This window comes from Mauremys reevesii, linkage group 15, assembly GCF_016161935.1.
Source record: "Mauremys reevesii isolate NIE-2019 linkage group 15, ASM1616193v1, whole genome shotgun sequence".
NCBI lineage: Eukaryota > Metazoa > Chordata > Testudines > Geoemydidae > Mauremys > Mauremys reevesii.
This window is the reverse complement of record NC_052637.1, coordinates 18,692,452-18,717,709: the sequence shown is the minus strand read 5'-3', so window position 1 is coordinate 18,717,709 and position 25,258 is coordinate 18,692,452. Positions and strand designations below refer to the sequence as shown.

The following is a 25,258-nucleotide window of genomic DNA, read 5'->3' as shown; positions in this document are numbered from 1 at the left end:
ATATTGTGTTGTTACAACAAGGTAAGAGTTGATGATGTTTTAGGAGCAGTTCTGAAACCTGGAAATGATAACGGATATAATAATATATTAATATTCCATTTGGTGGAAAAAATCCTTTATTTTTCAATTGTCTGTTTAATATGTTTTTTTCTCTTAATTTTTTCTGATGGGTTCAGAACAATGGTGAAACGTGATTAGTCCCAACAGGACAATTGAAACGTGTGCGTGTGTGTATGTGTGTGTGTGTGCACATGCGTTTTAATTTTTCACATTGACAAGGTAAAGAATTGTAGAAATCTGCTAGCAAAATAGCCACCTTACTAGGAAAGAGGGCTTCCAGATGAGTGTGACTTTATGCTTCCATTTCCATATGGAAATTTTGATTCCTATCTTTGGTGTTTCTTTGTGTCATGGAGAAATGCAAGAACTTTGTTACTGGTGACCTTGTTCATAATCATAGATGGGCAAATCTGAAAAAAAAACTAGGAGCTGTAATAAAAAGCAGCCAAAGAAGACCAGTTTGTGCAAAAGATGCATATCTCAGGGAAATGACTGAATATATTCATGCAAATATATTGTTCACCATGTTTTTATTTGCAAGACTTTAACCCCAAATGATCTCAAAGTATTAAAGTGCTTGAATGAAAAGTCCACCAGCTATTCCAGTTTATAGCAGCTCAGGATCTCGCTCCATAGCTTTACCTTTAAAGAGATTTCAGGTAGGAGCCCACGTAGAGAGATGGTTGGGTGGGTCTGGCTGTATTTTGCATTGGCTGAGTTGTCCGGTGGACTGGTCATGCCATTTTCTTATGGATGTTGTTTCATTAATGATCTGGAGGATGGCACGGACTGCACTCTCAGCAAGTTTGCAGATGACACTAAACTGGGAGGAGTGGTAGATACGCTGGAAGGTAGGGATAGGATACAGAGAGACCTAGACAAATTAGAGGATTGGGCCAAAAGAAACCTGATGAGGTTCAACAAGGACAAGTGCAGAGTCCTGCACTTAGGACAGAAGAATCCCATGCAGTGCTACAGACTAGGGACCGAATGGCTAGGAAGCAGTTCTGCAGAAAAGGACCTAGGGATTACAGTGGACGAGAAGCTGGATATGAGTCAGCAGTGTGCCCTTGTTGCCAAGAAGGCTAATGGCATTTTGGGCTGTATAAGTAGGGGCATTGCCAGCAGAATGAGGGATGTGATCTCCTCCTTTAGGGAGTGCAGAAGGTTCAAATACACGGAGTGTTACCTTGCCTTGCTTCTCACTCTGCTAGCTGGAAAGATGATTAAATCTGATATTAACAAACAGCCTGACCCAAAGCGCATTGAAATCAATGGAAAAACTCCCCTTGGCCGTCAATCTGTTTTGGATCAGACCCTCCTACAGTGAGTCGGAACACTACATTCCTAGGAAATAGATGAAAATTGCCCTCCGTGCACAAAAACAAACAAATCTCTTTTGCATTGAACTTTTCCATGGAAATGTCAGCATTTTTACAACAAATAAAATAAAATAATAATAATAATCAATACAAATATTGTTATTCGGGAGTCCTAGCAATGTAGGGTGGAAGGGAACTCATGGAATCAATCAGGCTCCCCATGCTGGGACAAGACCAAGTAACACCAAGTAAACATCCCAATGGATGTTTCTCTGACCTGTTCTCAAACATCTTCAACACTGAGCAGTCCACATGCTGATCTGTCTAGCTGAAGTTCCTCAGGCTTCCATTCTCATTTATAGGCCAGTCTTGTTGGTTCGACTACATCTCCCAGTTGCTCCATTTCAAAACCAAAATACTTCAGATTTCAGCCAAAATAGACCAGCGCCAAAATAGTTTGGATTTGGGGTTTTATTCATAAGAGCTCAAAAATTTCCAAGGGGATAGGTGGGAATTTTGACCAGCTCTCTATAAAAAGCTTCTATTAACAGGGAGGGTAATTAACTCTTGGGATGATTTACCAAGGGTTGTGGTGGATACTCAGTTTACGGGCAATTTTTAATTCAAGATTGGATGATTTTTTAAAAGACATGCTCTAATTTACAATGAAAACTATTGGAAAAAAATTATGACCTGTGTTATACCAGTAATTAGACTAGATTGGCGGGGGTTGAATTTATCGTCTGCGAACACCTTGGGATCCACAGACTGTATCTAAGGGGTCCTCCAAAGGTGGTTGTTACCATAGAACACTGCTTCTCAACCTGTGGTCTGTGGATTCCTAGGGGTCCACAGATTATGTCTACAATTTCCACTTCCATCCAAAATGTTTGATTCAGCCAGAAATGAGAAAAAAACCCACTGGTCTAGATAATCAAAATGATTCCTTTGGGCTTTGGAATCTCTGACTAAATTGAATTTCCGTTGTTTCGGCATCTCTTAAGAGAGAACACGAGTCTCCACTGTACATCAGATTTATTGTTGTGGTACCCATTGCTTCTATCCCCTCCTCTGCCTCTTCTTTGGCACAGAACACAGTGACAGGAGAAATGGCTACTGGAAACTGCACCAGAGTGACTGGCTTCATTTTCCGGGGAATCACTGACAGTCTAAAGCTGCAAAACATCCTCTTTGTGTTCTTCTTTGCCATTTATTTCTGCACGCTGGTGGGGAATGTCTGGGTGATTGTGCTGATTAGCGTTGACTCCCAACTCCACAGCTCCATGTACTTTTTCCTCAGCAACTTGTTCCTCTTAGATGTTGTCTCCTCCTCTGTGATTGCCCCCAAGGCGATGCTCAGTTCCCTAGTGATGAGTAAAGACATTTCTTTCCCTGGGTGTGTGGTTCAGTTTTAACTCTTCTCCTTCTGTGCCAGCAATGAGCTTTGCCTCCTGGCTGTGATGGCCTACGATCACTTTGTGGCCATCTGCAACCCATTGCTTTTTTATGCCAACCTGTCCAAGACAGTCTGCTTCCAGCTGGTGGCTGGCTCTTACCTGTGCGCCTGTATCAATGCCACGGTGTGTACGTGAACTGAATTCAGTCTGTGCTTCGGCCACTTCACTGTCCTCAATCATTTCTTCTGCGATATTCACCCACTCCAAGAAATCTCCTGCTCTGACTTTCCTATCAATTAGCAAGTGCATTTCATCTTTGCAGCCATAGAAACAATAGGCACTGTTTTCACCATCCTCATCTCCTACACTTACATCATCTTTGCCATCCTGAGGATCCGCTTCACAGCAGGAAGGCACAAAGCCTTCTCCACCTGTGCCTCCCACCTGACCGTCGTTTCCTTCTTATATGGGACCCTGATCTGTACAAATTTATGACCCTCATCTGGCAGCTCAGTGGACTGGGAGAAAATGGTGGCCGTGGGCCCTTGTGATCCCCCTGCTGAACCCCCTGATCTACAGCTTGAGGAACAAGGGGGTGAAGGACACCCTGAGGAGGACAATATACCAGAAAATTATTCCTCACTGTATGTAAATATGGGGACTGTTTTTTCTGATCAGTACTGGAGTGCAGATATGAGCTAGTTCTCACTGATTACGTCATTATGCAGAAATTTCTGCATATCATCATATGATTTACAGGAGAAAACAATATGGAAATGGAACTTGAGCCCGATAATGAAGGAAGGCGCCATGTTTCTTGAAAAACAGTGTCCAGTAACTGTGTTACAGCTTCTCCTTTATGCACTGATATGTGATTTCTGCAATATAGACACCTCCCCCTGCTTGTTCCACTACCTTCTGAACTATGTTGGTTAACTTAGCAGATGATATAAAGAGGAGATACTCAGACTGTAATTATTTCCGTTTGCCTCCACTATTATCTAAGTTCCCACAGCCCCCACCTGAAATCCCTGTACAATTAAATAAAGGGAGGTGCACATGGTGAGGTGTTTTTATAGATAGATAGTCAGACAGGTGGTTCTGTTCGGGGACAGACAGGTAGACACTAGACAGGCAGATGTTTTTCTATGGGGATAGATAGACAGAGACATGGTTATGTCTGGGGTTAGATAAACAGAAACACGTCATTAGACACACACAGGAGAAAGGAAGGGTGATTCAGAGGTTATCGCACTCGCCTAAGACTTGAGGGGCCTGAGTTTAAATTCCGCCTCCACTGCAGACTTCCTTTGTGATCTTGAGCAAACCACTTAGGGGCAGATTTTTTAAGGGGATTTCAGTTCCTAATTCCCATTGAAACCAATGGGATTTATGTGGCCTAAATACCTTTTAAAAACCTGGGTTTAGTCTCCCTTTGCCTCTGTTTGCCACTTGTAATATGGAGGTAAGAGAAGGAGCGTTGTAAGCAGGAGACAAGAAGTGATTCTTCTGCCCTACTCTGCACTCATTAGGCCTCAATTGGAGTATTGTGTCCAGTTCTGGGCACCACTTTTCAGGAAAGATGTGGCCCAATTGCAGAGAATTCAGATAAGAGTGACAAAAACACAAGTGCCATGTCTCCGTGTGGCTCGCAGAAGCAGCAACACATCCCCAATCTGGCTTCTATGCATAGGGAAACCCAGGAGGCTCCACACGGTGCCCATGCCCCAAGCACCGCCCCTGCAGCTCCCATTGGCTGGGAACCACAGCCAATGGGAGCCCTGGTCTAAGGCCACACATTGTTCGTAGTTACATGGCCCATGATGCTAACCACCATCACACCCTTGTTAAATCTTCAAACAAGCTCCTTCATGCTTTTTTCCATTCTGCCCCCCACCAGTTCTGTGGGATGCTTTGCTGGGTGCAGGTTGTGATCCCACAGTGTTCATTGTGCAAGTGAAATTAATTATATTAAAGAAATAGAATGAATTAAAGAATGCTGTATGTGCCTTTAAGTAGAAATGAAATGAATGCTGCAATCTAAGTGTCAGGAAAGCAGACATTAAGGTAGAACAATTGCTCTACGTAAGGGATATTGGTGACATATTATCCTTAGATCAATAAGCGTTAGTAGGATATGCATTTTGCTCTCTTTGTCCCTTGGTTTAGTTTGCTCCTTTTTATCTGTATAAATAAAACTATTTGGGTCTTGTATGGGGGCTTATGTTATCTGGGTGTTATTAGCAGAGAGCTGTGCTAATAAAACAGATTGGTCTGACAAACTGAGGGTATGTCTACACTACAAGACTATTTCGAATCAACTTAAGTCGAATTTGTGGAATCGACCTTACGAAGTCGAATTTGTGTATCCACACTAAATACACTAATTCGACTGTGTGAGTCCACAGTAACGGGGCAAGCGTCGACTTTGGAAGCGGTGCACCGTGGGAAGCTATCCCACAGTCTCCGCACTCCCCGCTGCCCATTGGAATTCTGGGTAGAGCCCCCAATGCCTGCTGGGGGGGAAACTGTGTCAAGGGTGGTCCTTGGTAACTGTCAGCATTCAACTGTCACTCCCGCCAGCGGGAAATCAGTTCGCGCACTTTTCCTGTTATAAGTGACAGCGCGGACGCCACAGCACTCCACTGCGATCATGGAGCCCGCTGCGATCATCGCTGCACTTATGCCGTTGTCAACTCCTCGCACCTTATCGTACACCTCTTCAACAGTCAGATGCTGAGAAATCGGGCGAGGAGGCTCCGGCAGCGCGGTGAGGACATGAAGTCTCAGAGTGGCACAGACCTCTCAGAAAGCACGGGACGCCGCGCCGTGGAGATCATGGTGGCACTGGGTCATGTTCATGCTGTGGAACGGTGATTCTGGGCCCGGGAAACAAGCACGGACTGGTGGGACCACATAGTGCTGCAGGTCTGGGATGAATCACAGTGGCTGCGAAACTTCAGGATGTGTAAGGGCACTTTCCTTGAACTGTGTGACTTGCTGTCCCCTGCCCTGAAGCGCAAGGACACCCAGATGCGAGCAGCCCTGACTGTGCAGAAGCGAGTGGCCATAGCCCTCTGGAAACTTGCCACACCAGACAGCTACCGGTCAGTAGCGAACCACTTTGGCATGGGCAAATCTACCGTGGGGGTTGCTGTGATGCAAATAGCCAACGCAATCGTTGAACTCCTGCTCTCGAAGGTAGTGACCCTGGGAAACGTCTAGATCGTCATAGCTAGCTTCGCCGCGATGGGATTCCCAAACTGCGGTGGGGCTATAGATGGGACTCACATCCCTATCCTGGGACCGGACCACCAGGCCAGCCAGTACATTAACCGAAAGGGCTACTTTTCAATGGTGCTGCAAGCACTGGTGGACCATAGGGGACGCTTTACCAACATCAACGTCGGGTGGCCGGGCAAGGTTCATGACGCACGTGTGTTCAGGAACTCTGGTCTGTTTAAACGCCTCCAGGCAGGTAGTTTCTTCCCGGACCACAAAATAACAGTTGCGGATGTGCAGATGCCTACAGTGATCCTCGGGGACCCAGCCTACCCGCTAATGCCCTGGTTCATGAAGCCCTATACAGGCGCCTTGGACAGTGAGAAGGAACTTTTCAACTACCGGCTGAGCAAGTGCAGAATGGTGGTGGAGTGTGCTTTCGGACGTCTCAAGGGGAGATGGCGGAGCTTACTGACTCGCTCGGATCTCAGCGAAAACAATATCCCCATTGTTATTGCAGCTTGCTGTGTGCTCCACAATTTCTGTGAGAGCAAGGGGGAGACCTTTTGGGTGGGATGGGAGGTTGAGGCAAATCGCCTGGCTGCTGATTACGCTCAGCCAGACACCCGTGCCATTAGAAGATCCCAGCGGGAAGCGCTGTGCATCCGGGAGGCTTTGAAAGCTAGGTTCCTCAGAGAGCAGCGTAACCTATGACTGTCCAGTTGCTTTACAGAGAAGCTGAACCTGCCCCTGTTTCTTTACCCAGTTACTGCTGACTCTCCTCTGCAGTTTCATACCCCGTTCACCTCGTTTGCCCCCTTCCAACACACGTGTAAAAATAAAGTTAATGGAGCATTGTTATTTAAAAACCTTTTCTTTAATAATGATTTCGCGTTAAAGGGTTGAAACAGGGACGCGGACTGTGGTGGGTAGGGTGTGCAGTGATGTAGAGACCGCTTCTAGACTCTAGGAATGATAGGCTACTGCTCCTACAGCGGTCTCTGGGGGGGAGGACGGTTACAGGTGGGTGTGCAGGAAGGGGTGAGGGGTGTAGGCTTTGGGATGGAGTTTGGGTGCAGCCTCTGGGCTGGGGGTGGGGGCATAGGAAGGGGTGACGGGTGTGTGGGAAGGGGGAGGAGGTTTAGGGGGTTGCGGGCTGTGGCTGGGGCTGAGGGTTTGGGGCATTGTAGAGGCTCAGGGCTACGGTAGAAGGGCAGGGTGAGGGCAACCTGCCTTGCCATTTGTGGATGGCAGGCGCTAGGACCCTAGGGCAGCAGACAGCATTTCTGCCGGTAGCCGCTCTACTGTCAGGTAGGGACGCAGCGCGGGGGGGCAGGGAGACGACACGCCGGGGGAGGGGTGGCAGGTGGGCGCTGGGACCTGCTCCAGGCAGGGAATTGACGGGGCGGGGGGAGACCCGCGTGGGCCAGGGCCTGATCCAGGCAGGGCCGGGGGAGAGACCCACCTCCAAGTATACCCGGAGCAGGGCACCTGCCGCCTATGAACAGAACATTAAAAACACCTCACAGACTGACCAGGGTGCCTAGTGACTGCACTCAGTGAGTAACCTGCTGTTGATCCTGCCCCCATGTCTGTACCCTGTTCATGGTGAATGTCCTATGCAATTACCAAACCCCTCTCCCCCCTTCACAGAAAGTCTTCAGCAAACAAACATGACAGAAACAGTAATTAACAGCAAACTACTTTTAATACTCGACAACACAGTAAAGGTGAGAACTTTTCAAAATGTAGGGACTGTGAACTTTTGGGTAATTTAGCAGTCCGCTTTGGTGCAGTGACAGTTTTCACGGCCCTTGGTGCCCCTCCTTCTTGTTATTCTGGGTGAGGTGGGTATTGGAGTGTGTGGTGGGGGAGGGCGGTTGCAGACATAGTGCAGGGGGGCTCTGTCCTCCTGCCTGCAGTCCTGCAGAACATCAACAAGGCGCCTGAGTGTGTCCGTTTGCTCCCTCAGTAGTCCAAGCAGCGTTTGAGTCGCCTGCTGGTCCTCCTGACGCCATCTGTCCTCCCGTTCGCTTTGTGAGCGCTGCTGCTGTGTGAGGTTCTCCCTCCACTGGCTCTGCTGGTCCGCCTCTGCTCTGGAGCAGCCCATAAGTTCAGCAAACATCTCGTCCCGTGTTCTTTTCTTACGCCACCTAATCTGCGTCAGCCTCTGTGAGGGGCATGGTGGAGCAGGTCGGGATACTGTTGAAGCTGTGTGATGGGGAAAAGGGAGTGAATTGCTTACAAAGATAAATTTCCTCAAAAATGAAACATAGTCTACTCATTGTCTGTGAACCAGACCATGGACGGCACCTATCTCATGCTCACTCACTCAGGGAAAGTTCGATTTCTCTGCATTCGCTTTCATTGCCTGGGGTATTGCACTGCAGACCAGACAAGCGGGGCAGGAAAGCTTAATCCGTGGAGCAGCCAGGCATGGTAAGCCAAAGGCTTTTGGCTGCTTAAAAGTTAATGTCCAGCTCTATCCTCTTGCTGCAGGCAATCCTGAAAGCATAAACTCTGCCCCTGTTCCACCCCCTCGCAGTTTTCCCTTGCAAAAGATCCCTGTATGCTGCCACTCTGTAGCCTCCAGCACGTGGCTCTAAAGTGACGCTTCTTGTTGTTCTAAGGAACAGTGAAGCACTACCAATACTAATAGTACACAAATTACTCTACTTACATGCAGGAGTCTGCGCGCGAGATCACCCTGAGGAGGGTGTCACAGAGAGAGAGAGAGTGCATGCTGAATGAAAGCCAGCACAAGCCAGGGCCCTATGCTGCGATGCTCGTCAAGGCACTGGTCCCGGAGTACTAGCTGAGAGCGTGGCGTGGAAAAGAGTGCTACCTCGGAGCACCCAATAAGCCAGCTCTCCCCAGGAACCTCCTCCATAGGCTTTTCGACTACCTCCAGGAGAGCTTTCTGGAGATCTCCGCGGAAGATGCCTGTTCCATTCCCCTGTATATAGACCTTCTGTTCGCCTAGTCTATTTTCCTGTTCTTTTAAGAAATAAATGTTAACATGTTTAAAGCACTTACCCACTGATCCTTCTCCTGATTCAGGGTCCATGGTAATGGCTGCAGAGGGTTGGTAGGGGATCTCAGTGAGGGTGATGAAGAGATCCTGGCTGTCGGGGAAATCAGCGTTGGAAGCGCTGTCGACTGCCTTCCCCTCCTCATCTCCTTCCTCATCTTCCCCATCTGCGAACATTGACGAGGAACTGGCCGTCGACACTATCCCTTCGTCAGAGTCCACGCACACTGGTGGGGCAGTGGTGGCAGACCCACCGAGAATGGCATGCAGTGCCTCGTAGAAGCGGCATGTCTGGGGCTGGGCTCCGGAGCGTCCGTTTACCTCTTTGATTTTATGGTAGCCTTGTCTCAGCTCCTTGACTTTCACACGGCACTGCATTGCATCCCAGCTATATCCTCTGTCTGTCATGGCTTTGGAGACCTTCTCGTAGGTCTTCGCATTCCGTTTGTTGGAGCGCAGCTCCGAAAGCACAGACTCATCGCCCCACACACCGATCAGATCCAAGACTTCCTGGTCAGTCCATGCTGGGGACCTCTTTCCATTCTGGGATTGCCTGGACTCCTCTGCTGGAGAGCTCTGCATCGTTGCCGGTGCTGCTGAGCTCGCCCCGATGTCCAACCAGGACATGAGATTCAAAGTGCCCAGACAGGAAAAGGAATTCAAATTTTCCCAGGTCGTTTCCTGTGTGGCTGGTCAGAGCATCCAAGCTCGGACTGCTGTCCAGAGCGTCAACAGAGTGGTGCACTGTGGGATACTCCCGGAGCTACTAAGTTCGATTTGCATCCACACCTAGCCTAATTCGACATAGCCATGTCGAATTTAGTGCTACTCCCCTCGTCGGGGAGGAGTACAGAATTCAAACTAAAGAGCCCTCTATGTCGAATTAAATGGCTTCCTGGTGTGGACGGGTGTGCGGTTAATTCGAATTAACACTGCTAAATTCGAATTAAAGTCCTGGTGTGGACCAGGCCTCAGAGTCCTGAGTCTAACTTTGACATCATCTTAGGCAACTTTTGCAAGTCAGGCCTATCCTGCTTCATAAAACCTGCCAGTGACTTTGCAGCACAGCCATGACCGCTGTCTTTCCCTGTTCACAGCTGCAGCATCACCCTCATTATCCTGCCTGATAAGGATCCCCTCAGGGCTCAGCTAAATGGCATGTGGCATGACAGGCTCTTTGCTGAGGGCCCTTGACAGCGCACAATCGAGATCTGAATCGGACAGGCACATGTAGGTGCATTTCCTGACTTTTTACTGGAGTCCTGGACCCTCTCATGCTGCTGCTTCCAATGTTCCTTCTTGCTCAGCACTGAGAAGCAGAATGCTCCTTGCCCTTTGGCTGTGCAAGATCCAGACGTCTAGTCCTGCTGCTCTGAAAGAAACCATCTTCACAGCTCTAATCCTGGCAGATATTGATTCCAATCTTGCTGTGCTCCTCTAAGTGTATTTGTGAGCTGGAAGGGACCTCAGAAGGTCATCTAGTCCAACCCCCTGCTCAAAGCAGGACCAACCCCCAGACAGAATTTTACCCCAGGCCTTAGATGGCCTTCTCAAGGATTGAACTCACAACCCTGTATTTAGCAGGTTAATGCTCAAACAACTGAACTATCCCTCCTCAGACTGCTGAAGCTCACGTCAGGCACAGGTTAATATACAGTGAACCATTGTGAACATAATCTTACTGATTTCAACAAGAATGCTGGTTATTGAATTTAATCAGAATTTATTCCTAGTTCGTGGTTTTAATTGACTTCTTATACATAGCATAGCTCCTGGTTTAATTATGAAAAGGTGATAGACAGGAAGACACTAGACAGATGGATGCTTTTCTGTGGGGCTAGATAGACAGAGACATGGTTATGTCTGAGGTTAGATAGACAGAAACACGGCATTAGACAGACCCAGGAGAAAGGAAGGATGGTCCAGAGGTTATCGCACTCGCGTAAGATTTGAGGGGTCTGAGTTTAAATTCTGCCTCCACTGCAGACTTCCTTTGCCACCTTGAGCAAATCACTTAGGGGCAGATTTTTTAAGGGGATTTCAGTTCCTAATTCCCATTGAAATCAATGGGATTTATGTGGCCTAAATACTTTTAAAAACCTGGGTTTAGTCTCCCTCTGCCTCTGTTTGCCACTTGTAATATGGAGGTAAGAGAAGGAGTATTGTAAGCAAGAGACAAGAAGTGATTCTTCTGCCCTACTCATTAGGCCTCAACTGGAGTATTGTGTCCAGTTCTGGGCACCACTTTTCAGGAAAGATGTGGACCAATTGCAGAGAGTCCAGATAAGAGCGACAAAAATGCAAGTACCATGTCTCCGTGTGGCTCGCAGAAGCAGCAGCACATCCCCTATCTGGCTTCTATTCATAGGGAAAGCCAGGAGGCTCCACACGCTACTCGTGCCCCAAGCACCGCCCCTGCAGCTCCCATTGACTGGGAACCACGGCCAATGGGAGCTTCCAGGGCAGCACCTGCAAACAGGGCAGTTTGCCCACCCCTGAGCTAAAGGCACACAGTGGTCGCAGTTATATGGCCCATGATGCTCGCCTCCATCACTCCCTTGTTAAATCTTCAAACAAGCCTCTTCGTGCTTTCTCCCATTCTGCCCCTCACGCTTGGGAGGAGCTCCCTGTAAACATCAGCAAAATGACCTCCTCAACCCAGGGACTGTTTGACTCTTTAATTATTCCCTGTCCAGCAGGCTTGTCATCTCCTTATGAATTTGCTGCCACAAGGTACCAGTTCTGTGGGATGCTTTGCTGGGTGCAGGTTGTGATCCCACAGTGTTCATCTTTGGCAACTTTTGTGAGTCAGGCCTGGCCTGCTTGATCATACCTGCCAGTGACTTTGCAGCACAGCCATGACCTCTGTCTTTTCAGTTAGGGTGACCTCTTCACACACCTCAATGCTCTCGAGAGGGATATCCCTATGGCATTCGGGCCTCAGATCAGGAACAGGGGCTGTCTTACAATCCTCTGCACAGAATAGCATCTTGACAATGGCTTCACTGTTGTGATGCACTTTTAACCTGTTTATATGCACAGTCCGAGGTGCGTCCCTGCTGCGGGGCCTGTGTACATTGCAGGTAACAGTGTGACCCCTCCCTACCACCTCAGAAGGCCCCTCCCATCAGTTTTGCAATTTGTACTTTTCCACAAGGCGTAACATCAGCAGCAGATCCCCTGCATCAAATGATCGCTCACAAGGAGAGCAGAACCCCCTTTATCCCATCGAATTGGGACCAGGGCCAGATTGGTTAACCAAAACATCAGATAATCGGATGAATGGGAAAGTGCCAGGCTGCATCGCCATCTAGGGACCATAGGAGAGATTGCCCACTTCTGGACCTGTGTGCGCTGGTTGTTGGGTTAATACAGAGAACCGGATATTGGAGGGTCAGATAAACAGGGTTCTACTGTATTGTGATCATCCCATTCTTTCCGAGCTGCTTGGCTTCTGGTGAGGCTTTGCGTCATTATTCCAATCATGGTTGTAGAGAAACTTAATTTAGGCCCCTCCCTGTGAAAGTGGAAGGAAAAGTGACGTGCTTCAGTAAGATCAACCTGACCAGAATAAAATGGTTCCATTTTTTTGTTTCAAAAGGACATTTGGCTTCATAAGTTTATTTTATTTTGGATGAGATTGTGCCTTTCATGTTTTGTGGCACACAAGCGGACAAGTTAGAGAAAACAAAATACTCTTGCTGGACATTCGCAAAGTCTCGCTAATTTGTTTCTTAGGAGCCAGAGCAACACCACCTAAGAACCCAAAAATCAGAGGGAGAGAACGCAGGCTACTGCCTATAACAGAGAGGCACAACTCACTGGGGACCTGCTGACTGGCTGCTGCTACGCGCCGATTGTGTGCTGCCCTCCCGAGCTCCCTAGCATGCAAGCACACCCAGGAACCATGCCCAACATTTAAAGTCACAGTATTCAATTTTAACACAACCACAAATACACCAGAGCATCAACATTTCCTGTTTTACAAGGCCTCTCCTTTTTTGGAACCCTTGTTTCTAAACATGCCATGAAGGATTTGAATCAAATTTCAGCGACTACTTATCATGTGGGTGGAATCATCATTAATGTGTATTCTGGGTAGTTATGTTGTTGGCTTCTTTAGGAAATTTGGGGAAACAGGAGCACTGGGAAAGCCTGCTCCCCCACCTCCAAACACACATACACACCACACATTTGCTGCCCACTGGTGCTGCCTGAGCAGTAGCATTGTGACATCAGAGAGAACCCACCACTCAGCACTCCCTCCCTCCGGTTCATTTTCATACTTGGGGAGAATGACTAGCACCCTGGCTGCCGTGGCAACAGCTACCTTTGACAGCTGATTGCCCCCTTGTTACCAGATCATCATCACAGACAGGAAGTTTGTAATGAAACAGGGCCAGAGCTGATAACCAGGACAGCCCTTGCTGTGCTCAGTGGGGTTTGTGCTGCGGTACGGTGCTGTGTTCCTTCGCAAAGGGCAGCTGCTTGCTACTTTCCTCAGTAAGGCCTAGGTGAAAACAAAATGAAAAATTCCAGCTCTTTTTCTTGGATATTGTTTCTCTGGTTCTTGCACATTCAGGGTTATAGCTGAGAACTTTCACTGACCCTTTCACAGTTGCATAAAATGAGTTTTGTTTTAATGCAGTTTAATTTAATGACTTTCAATAGTCTGATCAGCACAGCACTGAGTGGTGAAACGGGGATTTTCATGAAGAGAACAATGGCAATAAAATATAGACTGAACCAACGCATGATTAAGAGCTTCATTATTTAAACAGCTTGTAGATGTGCAGACTCACCCCCATGGCACCTCCTGCTGGTGACTTCTGGGAATTAGCTCGTTCCAGCTCCGGAGTGCCCTCTGCAGGCCAATGATCCACCTGTCCCCTGACCCCCGTGCCCCTCCCTGGACCCAGTGCCCCTTTAGCTGGGGTGCTGCCCCCTGGCAGTAACCCCTCAGGCTCAGGGTCTCTCCTCCTTGGGGAACCCCCAACCCACTATTCCCACCTTGCCTCAGTATCAGGCTACTGCCAGTCATTGTCTAGTCCCACAACCTAGGGCAGACTGCAGGATCAGCCACTCATCACTGGCAAGGAGGGTCTGGACCTGCTGCCTTGGCCTACCCCTGGGCTGCCCTCTGCAACCCCCAGGACCTCTTGGCCTTATGCTAGGCTGCAGCCTGGGGCTTTCCAGGCTGTAGCTCCCCAGCTCCTCTGCCTTTCCCCAGCCCTGCTCCACTCAGGTACCCTGTCTCTAGCTCCATGCAGCCAGGCCCTTCTCCTTCTACAAACAAAGAGAGACTGATCCTTCTGGCTTCCCTGGCCTTCTTATAAGGCCCTGTTGCTCAGTTTGGGGCGTGGACCCAGCTGCAGCCACTTCCTCCAATCAGCCAGGGTTTTACCTTGCCCAGCCCCAGCCCTCTGCAGGGCTTTTCCAACAACTTCCAGGCTGGAGCGCGTGCTCACTCCGTTACACAGCACATAGATAAAAGATTTTCTTTCTATTAAAAAAAAAAACCAAAGGAAATTAACAAACAAAACCCCTTCATTTAACGTTACTTACGTTTGCTTTCATCAATAAAATCATTAGGAAATACAAAGTCAAGATTTTTAAACAAGATGGAAAGGTTACAAAGTGAAGCATTCTCAGGTTAGCAAATGTCCAAAGAAGTGTTGCCCTGGCACCCTCAATTCAGTCCTCTTGTGCATTTGCAGGATGATGCAGACATGAATGACATGATCCCATCAGGGCCGTCCTTAGGATTTATGGTGCCCTAGGCAGGCTTATTAAACTGGTGCCCCTGTTAGGGTGACCAGACAGCAAGTGTGAAAAATCGGGACAGGGGGTGGGGGACTGTCTCTATAAAATCGGGACCTCTGGTCACCCTAACCCCTGTGCCTGTCTTGCTCCTAGCAACACAAACATAAGCTTACAGTATTGGAAAACTTGCCACATGCATGTTATTAAAGCCAGTTTAACTTAATTAAGCACACTGTAATGCTGATGGACTAGCACTAAAGAAGTAGCCCTATAGAAAAAATTCTGATTTGACAGAATGATGCAAATAATATTTTTTTTTAAATTTGTCAACATTTTATTGGAAATTTATATGAAGAGGTATTAAAACAAGGATTTGTTTTTAATTAAAAGCAATCTTTCTGGCTATTTTGGCTGCAAAATCAATAATAATGTCATCGTATGACAAAGACAAAGTGATGGCTTGTTCAATTGCAAGAATAGCAAGACCAGTCAAGTGTTCCTGACTCATTGTAGAGCAGAGATAGTTTTTAATGAGCTTTAGTTTTGAGAAACTCCGTTCTCCTGATGCTACTGTTACAGGAATTGTCAGTAGAATATGAGTGGCAATGTACACATTAGGATAGATATCAACCAGTTTGCTGGTATGAATAAACTGTACAATGGCCAGCATCGATTTTGCATGTGGCAACAACTCAATTCTTCGTACAGTTCAAGTACATTTAAATCAAAATGATCACCTTGCTTCAGAAGGCTCTCTAGGTCAGGGGTCCCCAACACGGTGCCCGCGGGCGCCATGGTGTCTGGAGGTGCCTCTCAGTGCACCCGCATACTGGCCGGAGGACGAGCATCTGCCGAAATGCCGCCAAAATTCGGCAGCATTTTGGCACCGACACCTCTGGATGACACCGCTTGCTGCCGACAAGCATCATCATCCAGAGACGTCGTCGCCGAAATGGCGCCGCCAAATTTCGGCAGCATTTCGGTGGATGTTCGTCCACCACCATGGTCCTTCATCTGGTGGGCGCCAGACGAAAAAGGTTGGGGACCACTGCTCTAGGTTCCTGCACTTTGTCATTAGTTGCTCTTGTTTTTCTATTTCATTAAATTTAGTTCCACTCAGCCCGTTGCCAGCTGAGTGAATGGAACCCCAACCCAACAGCTCTGCTCCAGTGAGTGCCTAAAAATAGCAGTGTGGCCACAGCAGCTCAGGCTAACCATCTGCATATGTTCCTAGGTGGTCCGGAAGGATGGGACATGGGCACTAGCCTGAGCTCCTGCTCTTAGTGAGCTATCTGGAGCAGAACTACAACAAGTATGTCTGCCGGTGCTGGGAACCACGCCTCCCAGCTGCTGTGTAGATGCCCCTGGGAGCCAGGGAGTCTGGCAGAACGCTGCTCCCGTCAGTGTCTGAGCTCTGACTGATCAGCATGGCCTGACATATGCCTCTGCATCCCATAACAACCAGCTCCAACTGACTAAGCCAGAGCCTCTCAAAGGTGCAATTCCCCCCTCTTCCTGCCTCAGACAAACTTATCAGTGAAAACAGTTAACAATCAGCATTAACATAACACAGAATTTCAAATACTTACAGATACAATCCCTGGACATTCTCTTTATTTTTACAGTTTTATGTGGTGGGGAGGAGTTGTGGGCTGGGGGAATTTTCTGTTATGTCATTGCATCTATGCAGTAGGGGGGCGATGGAGAGGTAGGTCCTGCCCTGCGAGGCCTGGAGTGCTGTGAAACATGCCTGCCCCTCACTCACCCTGCAGCGGCAGCTCCTGTCCCATGGGGCTGAGCTCCACTCCACACTCCGGCTGTTGCAATGTGGCACAAGGGTCACAGCACCACTCAGGCTGGGCTCAGCTGCCCTTCCATCATGAATACAGAGGGTAGCCAGGCCAGAGAGAGTGGTGCTGCAAACCTGTTCACCAGGTCACAATGCCACTTACTCAGATCTGACCTGCCCCCACTGTCATGATCATGTCTCAGTCGGTTGGATGCAAACAACAGATATAAGCCTAGTTGAGCTGGCCAGGGTGAGCAACCAGGAAATGGCATTTCAAAAACATGGGGACTTTTCAAGGTGGAGTGGGGCTTCTGGTCTCTGGGACCTCTGAGCAGGGGAGCTGGTGTTTGTGAGTAGAGCGGTAACTATTGTGGGGGCTGGGGCACTGCTGTGTAGTGGCTGGAGAACTGTTGGGGTTCATGCAGGTCATATAGTGTCTACACTCACACTGTCGACCTAAGTAGGTCAACAATAGCTCTGAGCCATTCTGGGAGGTGGTTTAACTGCATCACCATGGCAGGGTGTGTGTGTCAGCCCCAGACAGATTGTAGTGTAGACACAAACAAACATTGCTTGACACAGGGCAACCTACGTCAATGAACCTTTGTAGTGTAAACCTGGCTTGTGCCTATCGGGGCCATTTGTGCAGAATGACTTTCATACCCATCCCCAGAATTTTCCCCCAGGTCTCTCCTCACCTGGAGTCTCCAGCTCAGGAGGTGATGTTGGCAGAGTCTGGGGCTGCCCTAGGGCAGTGGTTCTCAACCAGGGTACGTGTACCATTAGGGGTATGCCGAGGTCTTCCAGGGGTATGTCAACTCATCTAGCTATTTGCATAGTTTTACAACAAGCTACATAAAAAGCACTAGCAAAGTCAGTATAAACTAAAATGTCATACACACTTGTTTATACAGCCCTACATACTAGACCAGTGTTTCTCAACCTGGGATTGTGGTTTATTTTATAATTATATGATAAAAATGAGAAATTAAGAGATTTTTCAGTGATAGGATGCTGTGACACTTTCGTCTTTTTATGTCTGATTTTTTAAGCTGAGAATTTTGTAAGCTAGTTTAAAACTTGGGGTACCAGGACAAACCAGACTCCTGAAAGAGGTACAGTATTCTGGAAAGGTTGAGCCACTGTCCTAGGGCGCTGGTTCAAGCCACCAGAGGAAGCCCCCCTTGACTGGGTGTAGAGGGAGCTATAATTAAGATAGATCTCTCCCAAGCACAAATCCCACCACTGCGGAGCAGCAGCTGCTCTGCCCAGGATCCCAGGTTATCTGGAGGAAGCAGCAGCTTGTAAGTGGCTTTATCACTAAGGCTACATCTATACTACAGACCTTACAGCTGCACAGTTATACCACTACAGCTCACTGCTGTAAGGTCTCCCGTGTAACCATGAGGAAGCGATCATATTATATTCACCGTAGGGTGACCATATGTCTTGTTTAGGCCTGGACAGTCCCTTTTTTAAGCCCTGTCCTGGCTGTCCCAACATTTTTGGCAAAACTGTGCATTTGTCCCATTTGCTCTTCCCATCTGACACTCAGTTGGCAAGAGCAAATGGGACAATGCACATTTTTACCAAAAAAGTGGGGTGGGACTCCTAGCAGGGCACAGAGGAACATGTGGGTGCAGGGGGTGAGCAGTAAAGCCAGCCCTGCATCAGACGGAGGGCTTGGCAGAGCAGCTGGGACCAGGCCAGCCCTGTGCCGGTGAGTGGCAGGGGGCCTCGGTCTGGCCCTGTACACAGAGTGTAGAGGGGAGCCTTAGGATGGCCCCACGTGGGCAGGTGGCTTGGGGGCTTGGACCAGCCCCATGAGGATGAGCATCAAGATGCCTCAGGCCTGCCCTGTACTTGGGCGGGTGGTGGTGGGGCTCGGGTTGGTCCTGCATGCAGCAGGGAGGGGGATCCTCTGGCCAGCCCCATGTGGTGTCCCATTTTCCCTTCGGGAAAATATGGTCAACCTAACTCGCTGCAGTGACTCTGTGTCACTGTGGGGAGCCCCAGGCAGCTGCTGCTGGGGACCCCAGAGCTGCAGCTGGGAGAGGTGAATATTGAGGCATAATAGTCCTGCTGCTCCCCAGGAGACTGTCCCAGTGCAGAGACCCCAGCCTGGCCAAGACACCTCATCCAGGGACCCAGCCCCCTGCTCCCAAGGAGGGCACCACTTGAGGGAAGGTAAGAGAGATCTTTCCATCCTCCACCCCTCAGGGGGCTGTGATACAGATTACACCCTGACCTGGCTGTAGGGAGAGGGTTTGACCTCAGGCTACTTGCAGCTGAGTTGGCTGCAATTCCCTGCCCTGTGCTTTTTCACATTTCACCATTTGTGTGTAGACCTTGGTTGCCAAATATTCACTAAAGGCTAGAATATCAAAGGTTAGCAGCTTCATAAAAAGGTTTTTATGCTTCATAAAATTCCACTAGTAGCCTAAATATTTTTTTTAATCTTTCCCTAAGGGCATTATATTATTATGTATGAAATGCTTCTCAAAAGGTAATTTCTTTTATATATTTTTACTAAACAGAGAAAAACAACCCCAAGATAAATTGACAGTCACAAGAATTCAAAACACATGAATTATGAACCCAAAACTCAAGACATTTTGCTTTCATTTACCTTTTTGTATATGAGCCTCTAGGGCGCACTAGTTTTATTCTTTTGCTGTTACCCCTTCCAAGAATTGATATATTTGGAACGGCTGTACAATCCTGTAACATATGATGCCAGTTTGGACTTCCAGTGACATATGATTACCCACCAGCACTGTAGCTAAGGCCTGAGCCAATATAGGTAATTAATACATGAAGGCAGGCGTCATTTTTGGAAAATAGGATTAGGGAAGGAAATAAATTATTAGGTGGAAAAATAAAATATGAATGTTAAGTAAAATAAGTAAATAGGCTAGTAGGCTATGAAGACAGAATGTCTAAGGCAACTAATATAAGAGGGAAAACACTTAAAGAACTATTTACTATGAATCAGATGATAAGAGACAAAGCATGTAAAGATGAGGTAAAAAGTAAATCAAATTATAGTCAGCGTGTGACTGTACAGTAAAGACAATGAAATGTGTATTGAAGAAGCAGGTAATTGAGGACCACATCCCAGCAAACATCTCAGCAATAGAACCCCATCGTGAAAAGTTTGGAAAAGGGCTGGAAAAATTGTATAAATCTTCATGATGTCCCCAGACCCTACAATGACCTAGGAAAAAGGAATATATGGGGAGCAATTGGCACTGGGGTAGGAGTTCTCAATAGTATAGATGAGGAGGTGATTGCAAATACAGTAGGGCACCATCTAAAGGATTTAGCAACACCTTAAAGATATTTTTTGATCAGCTATGCTCCATACAGGATGGGGTGTCACAGATCTTAGAGGGGTGGGAACGATCCCAAGTAAAGGATCACCTCCTCCTCTTGCAGACTCTTGGTGCTCTCCAGGGCAATGTTTCCTTAGCTTTGGCATGCATGCAAATGCAGATGAGAAATGTTCCAAGATGGCATGAGCAGAATCCTTCAATTAGAGGTTAGGAGCATTATTTGGACAAATTCCACCCAGACTGAAAGAGAATTGCAATCTTGGTAAAAGATGGTAAAATTTACCTATGACCAAGAATCTGAAGAAATCACTGTATTTGTTTTGTTAATGTCAGAAGCAAAAACCAGGTGTTACCTAGCAGCTCTGAGTTCCTGGGGAACCAGGGAGCAGTACCCAGACTGTCTGACTCACATAAGACCCACCCCCCAAGCCTTTGCTTGAACCAAATCTGCATCAGAAGAAAGACTTACAAAAGGCAATGAAAAGGCAGTGGGAGACACACCTAAACCCATGGGATAAGGATGACAGGATTAAGGAAACTCCCCTAGCCTCATTTGGATTGAAGACGGGACAGGGAGGCATCTCCATTAGCATACAGAATGGAGAACAGAGATCCCAAGGCAAGAACTGCATGGAACTCTGGGACCAGAAAAGCAAGGAAGCACTGCATGATGGGGGATCTGCTCCAGATGTTAATGAACCCACACCTGCACACACCCAGCTCAGTAGTTCTCAGACCAATTCTAGTAATAAATCCTTTATTGAAACCCAAAATAGTGAAGCAGCCTAATTGCATTGTGAGCTCCCTCCACGGATCACCACCCAAAGCCAGGAATGATCATCTCCCGAGGTCTAGCCTGAAAAAACAACTTTGGTATTCTCCCTTGTTTACACATAAACAAATCTAGTGTTCTCCCTTGAACCATTGTTCTCTACAAAAACCCTTAGCCATGCTCAAGTAAGTGTTCTGATGCATGGATCCAAAATTTGCATAAGTTCCATTGGGACTTCATCTTCTTCTGACTGACCATGCTGGGGGCTCTGCCTGTCTCCAGCACTCCAGACCCTCAGCTACCATCATCATCTAGGACTCCTGATTGATTCAAGCTTCATGGAGTGATGAGAACCCAGCTCTCTCTCTCTCTCTCTAAGTATAGCCTTCTGACCTAAGCTAAAAGATCCCTGCAGCGCCCAAAAATCCCGTGGGGTTTGCTCATCAACTGGGTTACTTCCAGAACAATTGTAATGTGAAAGTGGGGACAGAGACATGCTGAACCTGGGACATATGATGGTGGCAGCTTGGAAGTGCTGCTCGACCCAACCTACTGAGTCCAGGGACATATAAGGGGTCAGCTTGGGAGTGCTGATTAACCCAGTCCTCTCACACATGCTTTGTTAATATGTGTGTGTGTGTATGTATCAAATAAGAACACAAGTGACACAAGCAGTACATTGATAGAAGTACAGAACACCCCCGACCCAAAGAGTAACCCTAATAAATGAGCATACCCCAAAGTAACAAGCAAAGGTGGTAACAAAGGTGGGTTTCCCCTACTGTAGCCTTGGGCCTCAACATTAATCAAACAGTAATGGAGCCCATGGATCATAGAATATGGGTAACGAGAGAGGTTCGGGTGGAAGACAGTAGAATTTTGAGCCTGCTTACAGAAACCTGGAATCAGATATGAATTCAATAAGAATGCCTCACAGATACAGGATGTGTGTTTAGAAATAACAGAGGGAAAATGTCATTATACTATTTACCCCTTTGCAAATGAATCTATGGTTGTGTATGTGGGCAATAATTGTGTATGTCTTAGAAGCTCCTGCATGGTGCTCATAATTAAATATGTGCACATCATACCTCATAACCCACATAGAAGCAAGTGTTTTTGCCACATTGTAACAACTGAAGAATGTAATTTCAAATTTCAAGTGCCTAAGTTAAAATATAGCCAATTAAAGGTAAAATATACATTACACTCAAATGTAATGCCTGTACTTATTAGAATGAATTTAACTGTTGTAAAAATCTTGCTTGGGCACCCCAATTTAGAAAAAATATTTACATGCCACTAAACAGGAAGCATGCAGAGTCATGGTAACTGTTCATCACTCTACCCACAAGGTTAAACAAGCAATTGAGAGGGTTAGTAAAGATTCAGAACAAGAATGGTGGGAATCTCTGTTGGGTTGATCTCTCACAGAAACGGAGATCTTAAATGTGGCCTTACATCCAATTGTGGTGATTATCGGGATCTAGCTGGTTTTACTAGTAAGCACGGTGGCTTTGGTTTGCTGGGTAAGGAGAATTGTCTAAAAGGTACGAGAGGCTGGTGCATGAACTCAACTAATGTCATTGTTGGTCCTACCCAGGAGGCAAGTCCAACCTCAAGTCTGAATATTGGACTCCTGTGGTGGTAATCACTGAGCTATCCCTCTCCCCAGTAATGACAGCTTTAGTAAAAGCATCATCGGGGGGGAGGGTGTAACAAGGTGCCTGGACTTAATATTGCCCACAGCCATCTTGTGTATGTATTTAGCACAACTCACAGCCATCTTCTAGGCTCAGCCACCGTGTTGGAAACAAAACTATAGAGGTAGGGAAATTCGGCCTTGGCTTGGCAGATAGATAGAAAAGTATTAGGTGCAGCTACAACCTTATTAACAGGAGATAGATAGATATTCACAGAGTCATGAGAACGGGGAAAGAATGGACAAGCTAACCTTGAGTTTCTGCAGCTTCTTCCCGATAATAAAAAGTGTGAGGTTTTGCTGTTGCAAGTGTATCCCACTAACAAAACATAAAGAGAAGTGACCTTGAGAAGTTTTTACTAACTTTGAAAAATACAAAATCTAATAAATAGGCAATCTTAGCCAGGTGAACCCCTGTATAGTGAAATGATTGAGTAGTGGGTTTTGCATAGCTTTGTTTTAAGTAAAATAATTGGTTAAGGCATGGAGAAGAGAAACCTCATTTTAACTACATAATTAGGGTCAGAAAACAAGCTCATTGGAACGTAACTTCAGGATATAGCTCAAGACCAAAGCTGCTAGAACTTTTTAACCCCTGCACGACCAGACTGTGTAGAAGCCATTGCCCCAGATGACATGACCCTGACCCATCAGGCGATGTCCATCTGTTTTATTGGGAGTGGTGAGCATAAGATGCTTGGCATGTATATTCTGTCGATTTGTTGTTAATTGTGAATAAATACCTGTACATATCCAAGAATATTCACTGTGTGAAGGCTCTTTCACTGGGAAAAGGCCTCATATAGGGGGAGCCCCTGGGAATGGGTGTTTGCAGGGTGAAATGCCCAAGTAAAAGAAAAAGAAACAGAAACAGCGCCAACTAAAGCAACAGATTTATCAGGGGAAAAATCCACTATTATTAATTTCCATCTCTTAAAAATCACTGTCATCATCTCAGCAAACAGTTGCCAAGTATCCGCAGGGCCAAGATAGCTAATTTACAACAATGTAACCAGTTCACACTACCAGTTTTATTCCCAGTGTCGTTATATGGCTGCAACATTGTATCCAGTTGAACTAAGTATATCTGCACCAGCATGTCTAGTCATTGCTTCTTTCCCACTGCAATTGAGTTTCCATTTCTGAGTCCAGGATTTCATGTATCTAACCCATCCAAGACAGATGGCTGTCCAGCCTCCTTTTGAAAACCTCCAGTGAAGGAGCTTCCACAACCTCCCTAGGTGTCTGTTCCATTGTCCTACTGTTCTTACAGTTAGCAAGTTTTTCCTGAGATTTCATCTAAATCTGCTATACCTAATTCTAAAACAAAATGTTATAAAAATCTGAAAATGATAAAAGCAGAGAATTTGAGGGGTATGTCTTGGGAACCCCTTGACCAAATAACCCCAAAATAGCCTCACAAGCTCTATTTCAGACTCTTTTAAAGAGTACCATTTTTAGAAGGAAGATACATAGCCACATGGGTTTCATAAGTTGGTCATTTTATGGAGGGTGGTAGCTCTACAGCCCCTTAATTAAACCACTTAACTTCCACCATGAAGTGTACCCCACCTTAGTCCTAACTTGTGTTTTGGTCAGTGGTGAATCAAATGCTCTGCACCTCCTCGCTCCCTCAAAAGAGTGGAAAACACCAAGCAGAAAAAAAACTTTATATTTATTTAAAATGTTCAGTTTACAAAAAAATGAGAGCTTCAGTCACTTAGAGAGTGATAATATATGGTCAGAACAGAGGAAAAGTGCAAAATTTGCAGAAATTTTTCAAGGCATTAAAAGGGCTCCACTTTTCATGAATCAGTGAATTAAATAGATGGATTACGTAATGAATGACACCATCATGTTCAGTAGCGTTTCCCAGTCTGTCTGTCACCCTGGCTCATGTCTCTCCTTGTCACTTCTTTTCACTTTCATTCTCCCACTCTCTGAGCTCCTATCTGACAGTCTCTGACCCCTACAGTCAGCTACACTCCTCAAGGATCACACAGGTCAGTGACAAACAGGCTGCACAAATCTTGGAGCACTGTGGTTGGTTTCTCCATTTCAGTAGCACCTTGGTCTTTATAGTTTAACAATTCAGAGGCCCCATCAATCCTTATGGGTCATACAAACTGATTGTATCGTAGAAGGTTGTTAGGAAGACAAGAGTTCTCCAGGATGAGGTGGACGAGGCTTTCTTCCAGCAACTAACAGAAGTTGCTAGATCACAGGCCCTGGTTCTCATGGGTGACTTTAATCACCCCGATATCTGCTGGAAGAGCAATACAGCAGTGCACAGACAATCCAGGAAGTTTCTGGAAAGTGTAGGGGACAATTTCCTGGTGCAAGTGCTGGAGGAACCAACTAGGGGAAAAGCTCTTCCTGACCTGCTGCTCACAAACAGGGAAGAAATAGTAGAGGAAGCAATAGTGGATGGGAACCTGGGAGGCAGTGACCATGAGATGGTCGAGTTCAGGATCCTGACACAAGGAAGAAAGGAGAGCAGTAGAACAGAGACCCTGGACTTCAGAAAAGCAGACTTCGATTCCCTCAGGGAACTGATGGGCAAGGTCCCCTGGGAGAATAACATGACGGGGAAAGGAGTCGAGGAAAGCTGGCTGTATTTTAAAGAATCCTTATTGAGGTTGCAGGAACAAACCATCCCGATGTGTAGGAAGAAAAGTAAATATGGCAGGTGACCAGCTTGGCTTAACAGTGAAATCCTTGCTCGTCTTAAACACAAAAAAAAAGCTTAGAAGAAGTGGAAGATTGGACAAATAACCAGGGAGGAGTATAAAAGTATTGCTCAGCCATGCAGGTGTGAAATTAGGAAGGCCAAATCACACTTGGAGTTGCAGCTAGCTGGAGATG

The 25,258-nt window shown here is 46.8% G+C and overlaps 2 protein-coding genes across 2 annotated transcripts in view; both read right to left on the bottom strand.

Annotated features, from left to right (window-relative positions):
- DHRS7C (dehydrogenase/reductase 7C) overlaps positions 1-25,258 on the bottom strand; it is a 445,910-nt gene that overhangs the window by 330,020 nt on the left and 90,632 nt on the right. The window lies entirely within an intron of this gene.
- The window catches only part of LOC120383246 (zinc finger protein RFP-like), a 32,148-nt gene continuing 21,300 nt past the window's right edge, over positions 14,411-25,258 (bottom strand). The window contains exons 8-9 of the mRNA XM_039501113.1: positions 22,646-22,712; positions 14,411-14,535 (exon numbers count right to left, since the gene is read on the bottom strand). Of these exons, the coding sequence (XP_039357047.1) occupies positions 14,497-14,535; positions 22,646-22,712 (106 nt within the window). The 3' untranslated portion in view covers positions 14,411-14,496. The remainder of the gene's footprint in view (positions 14,536-22,645; positions 22,713-25,258) is intronic.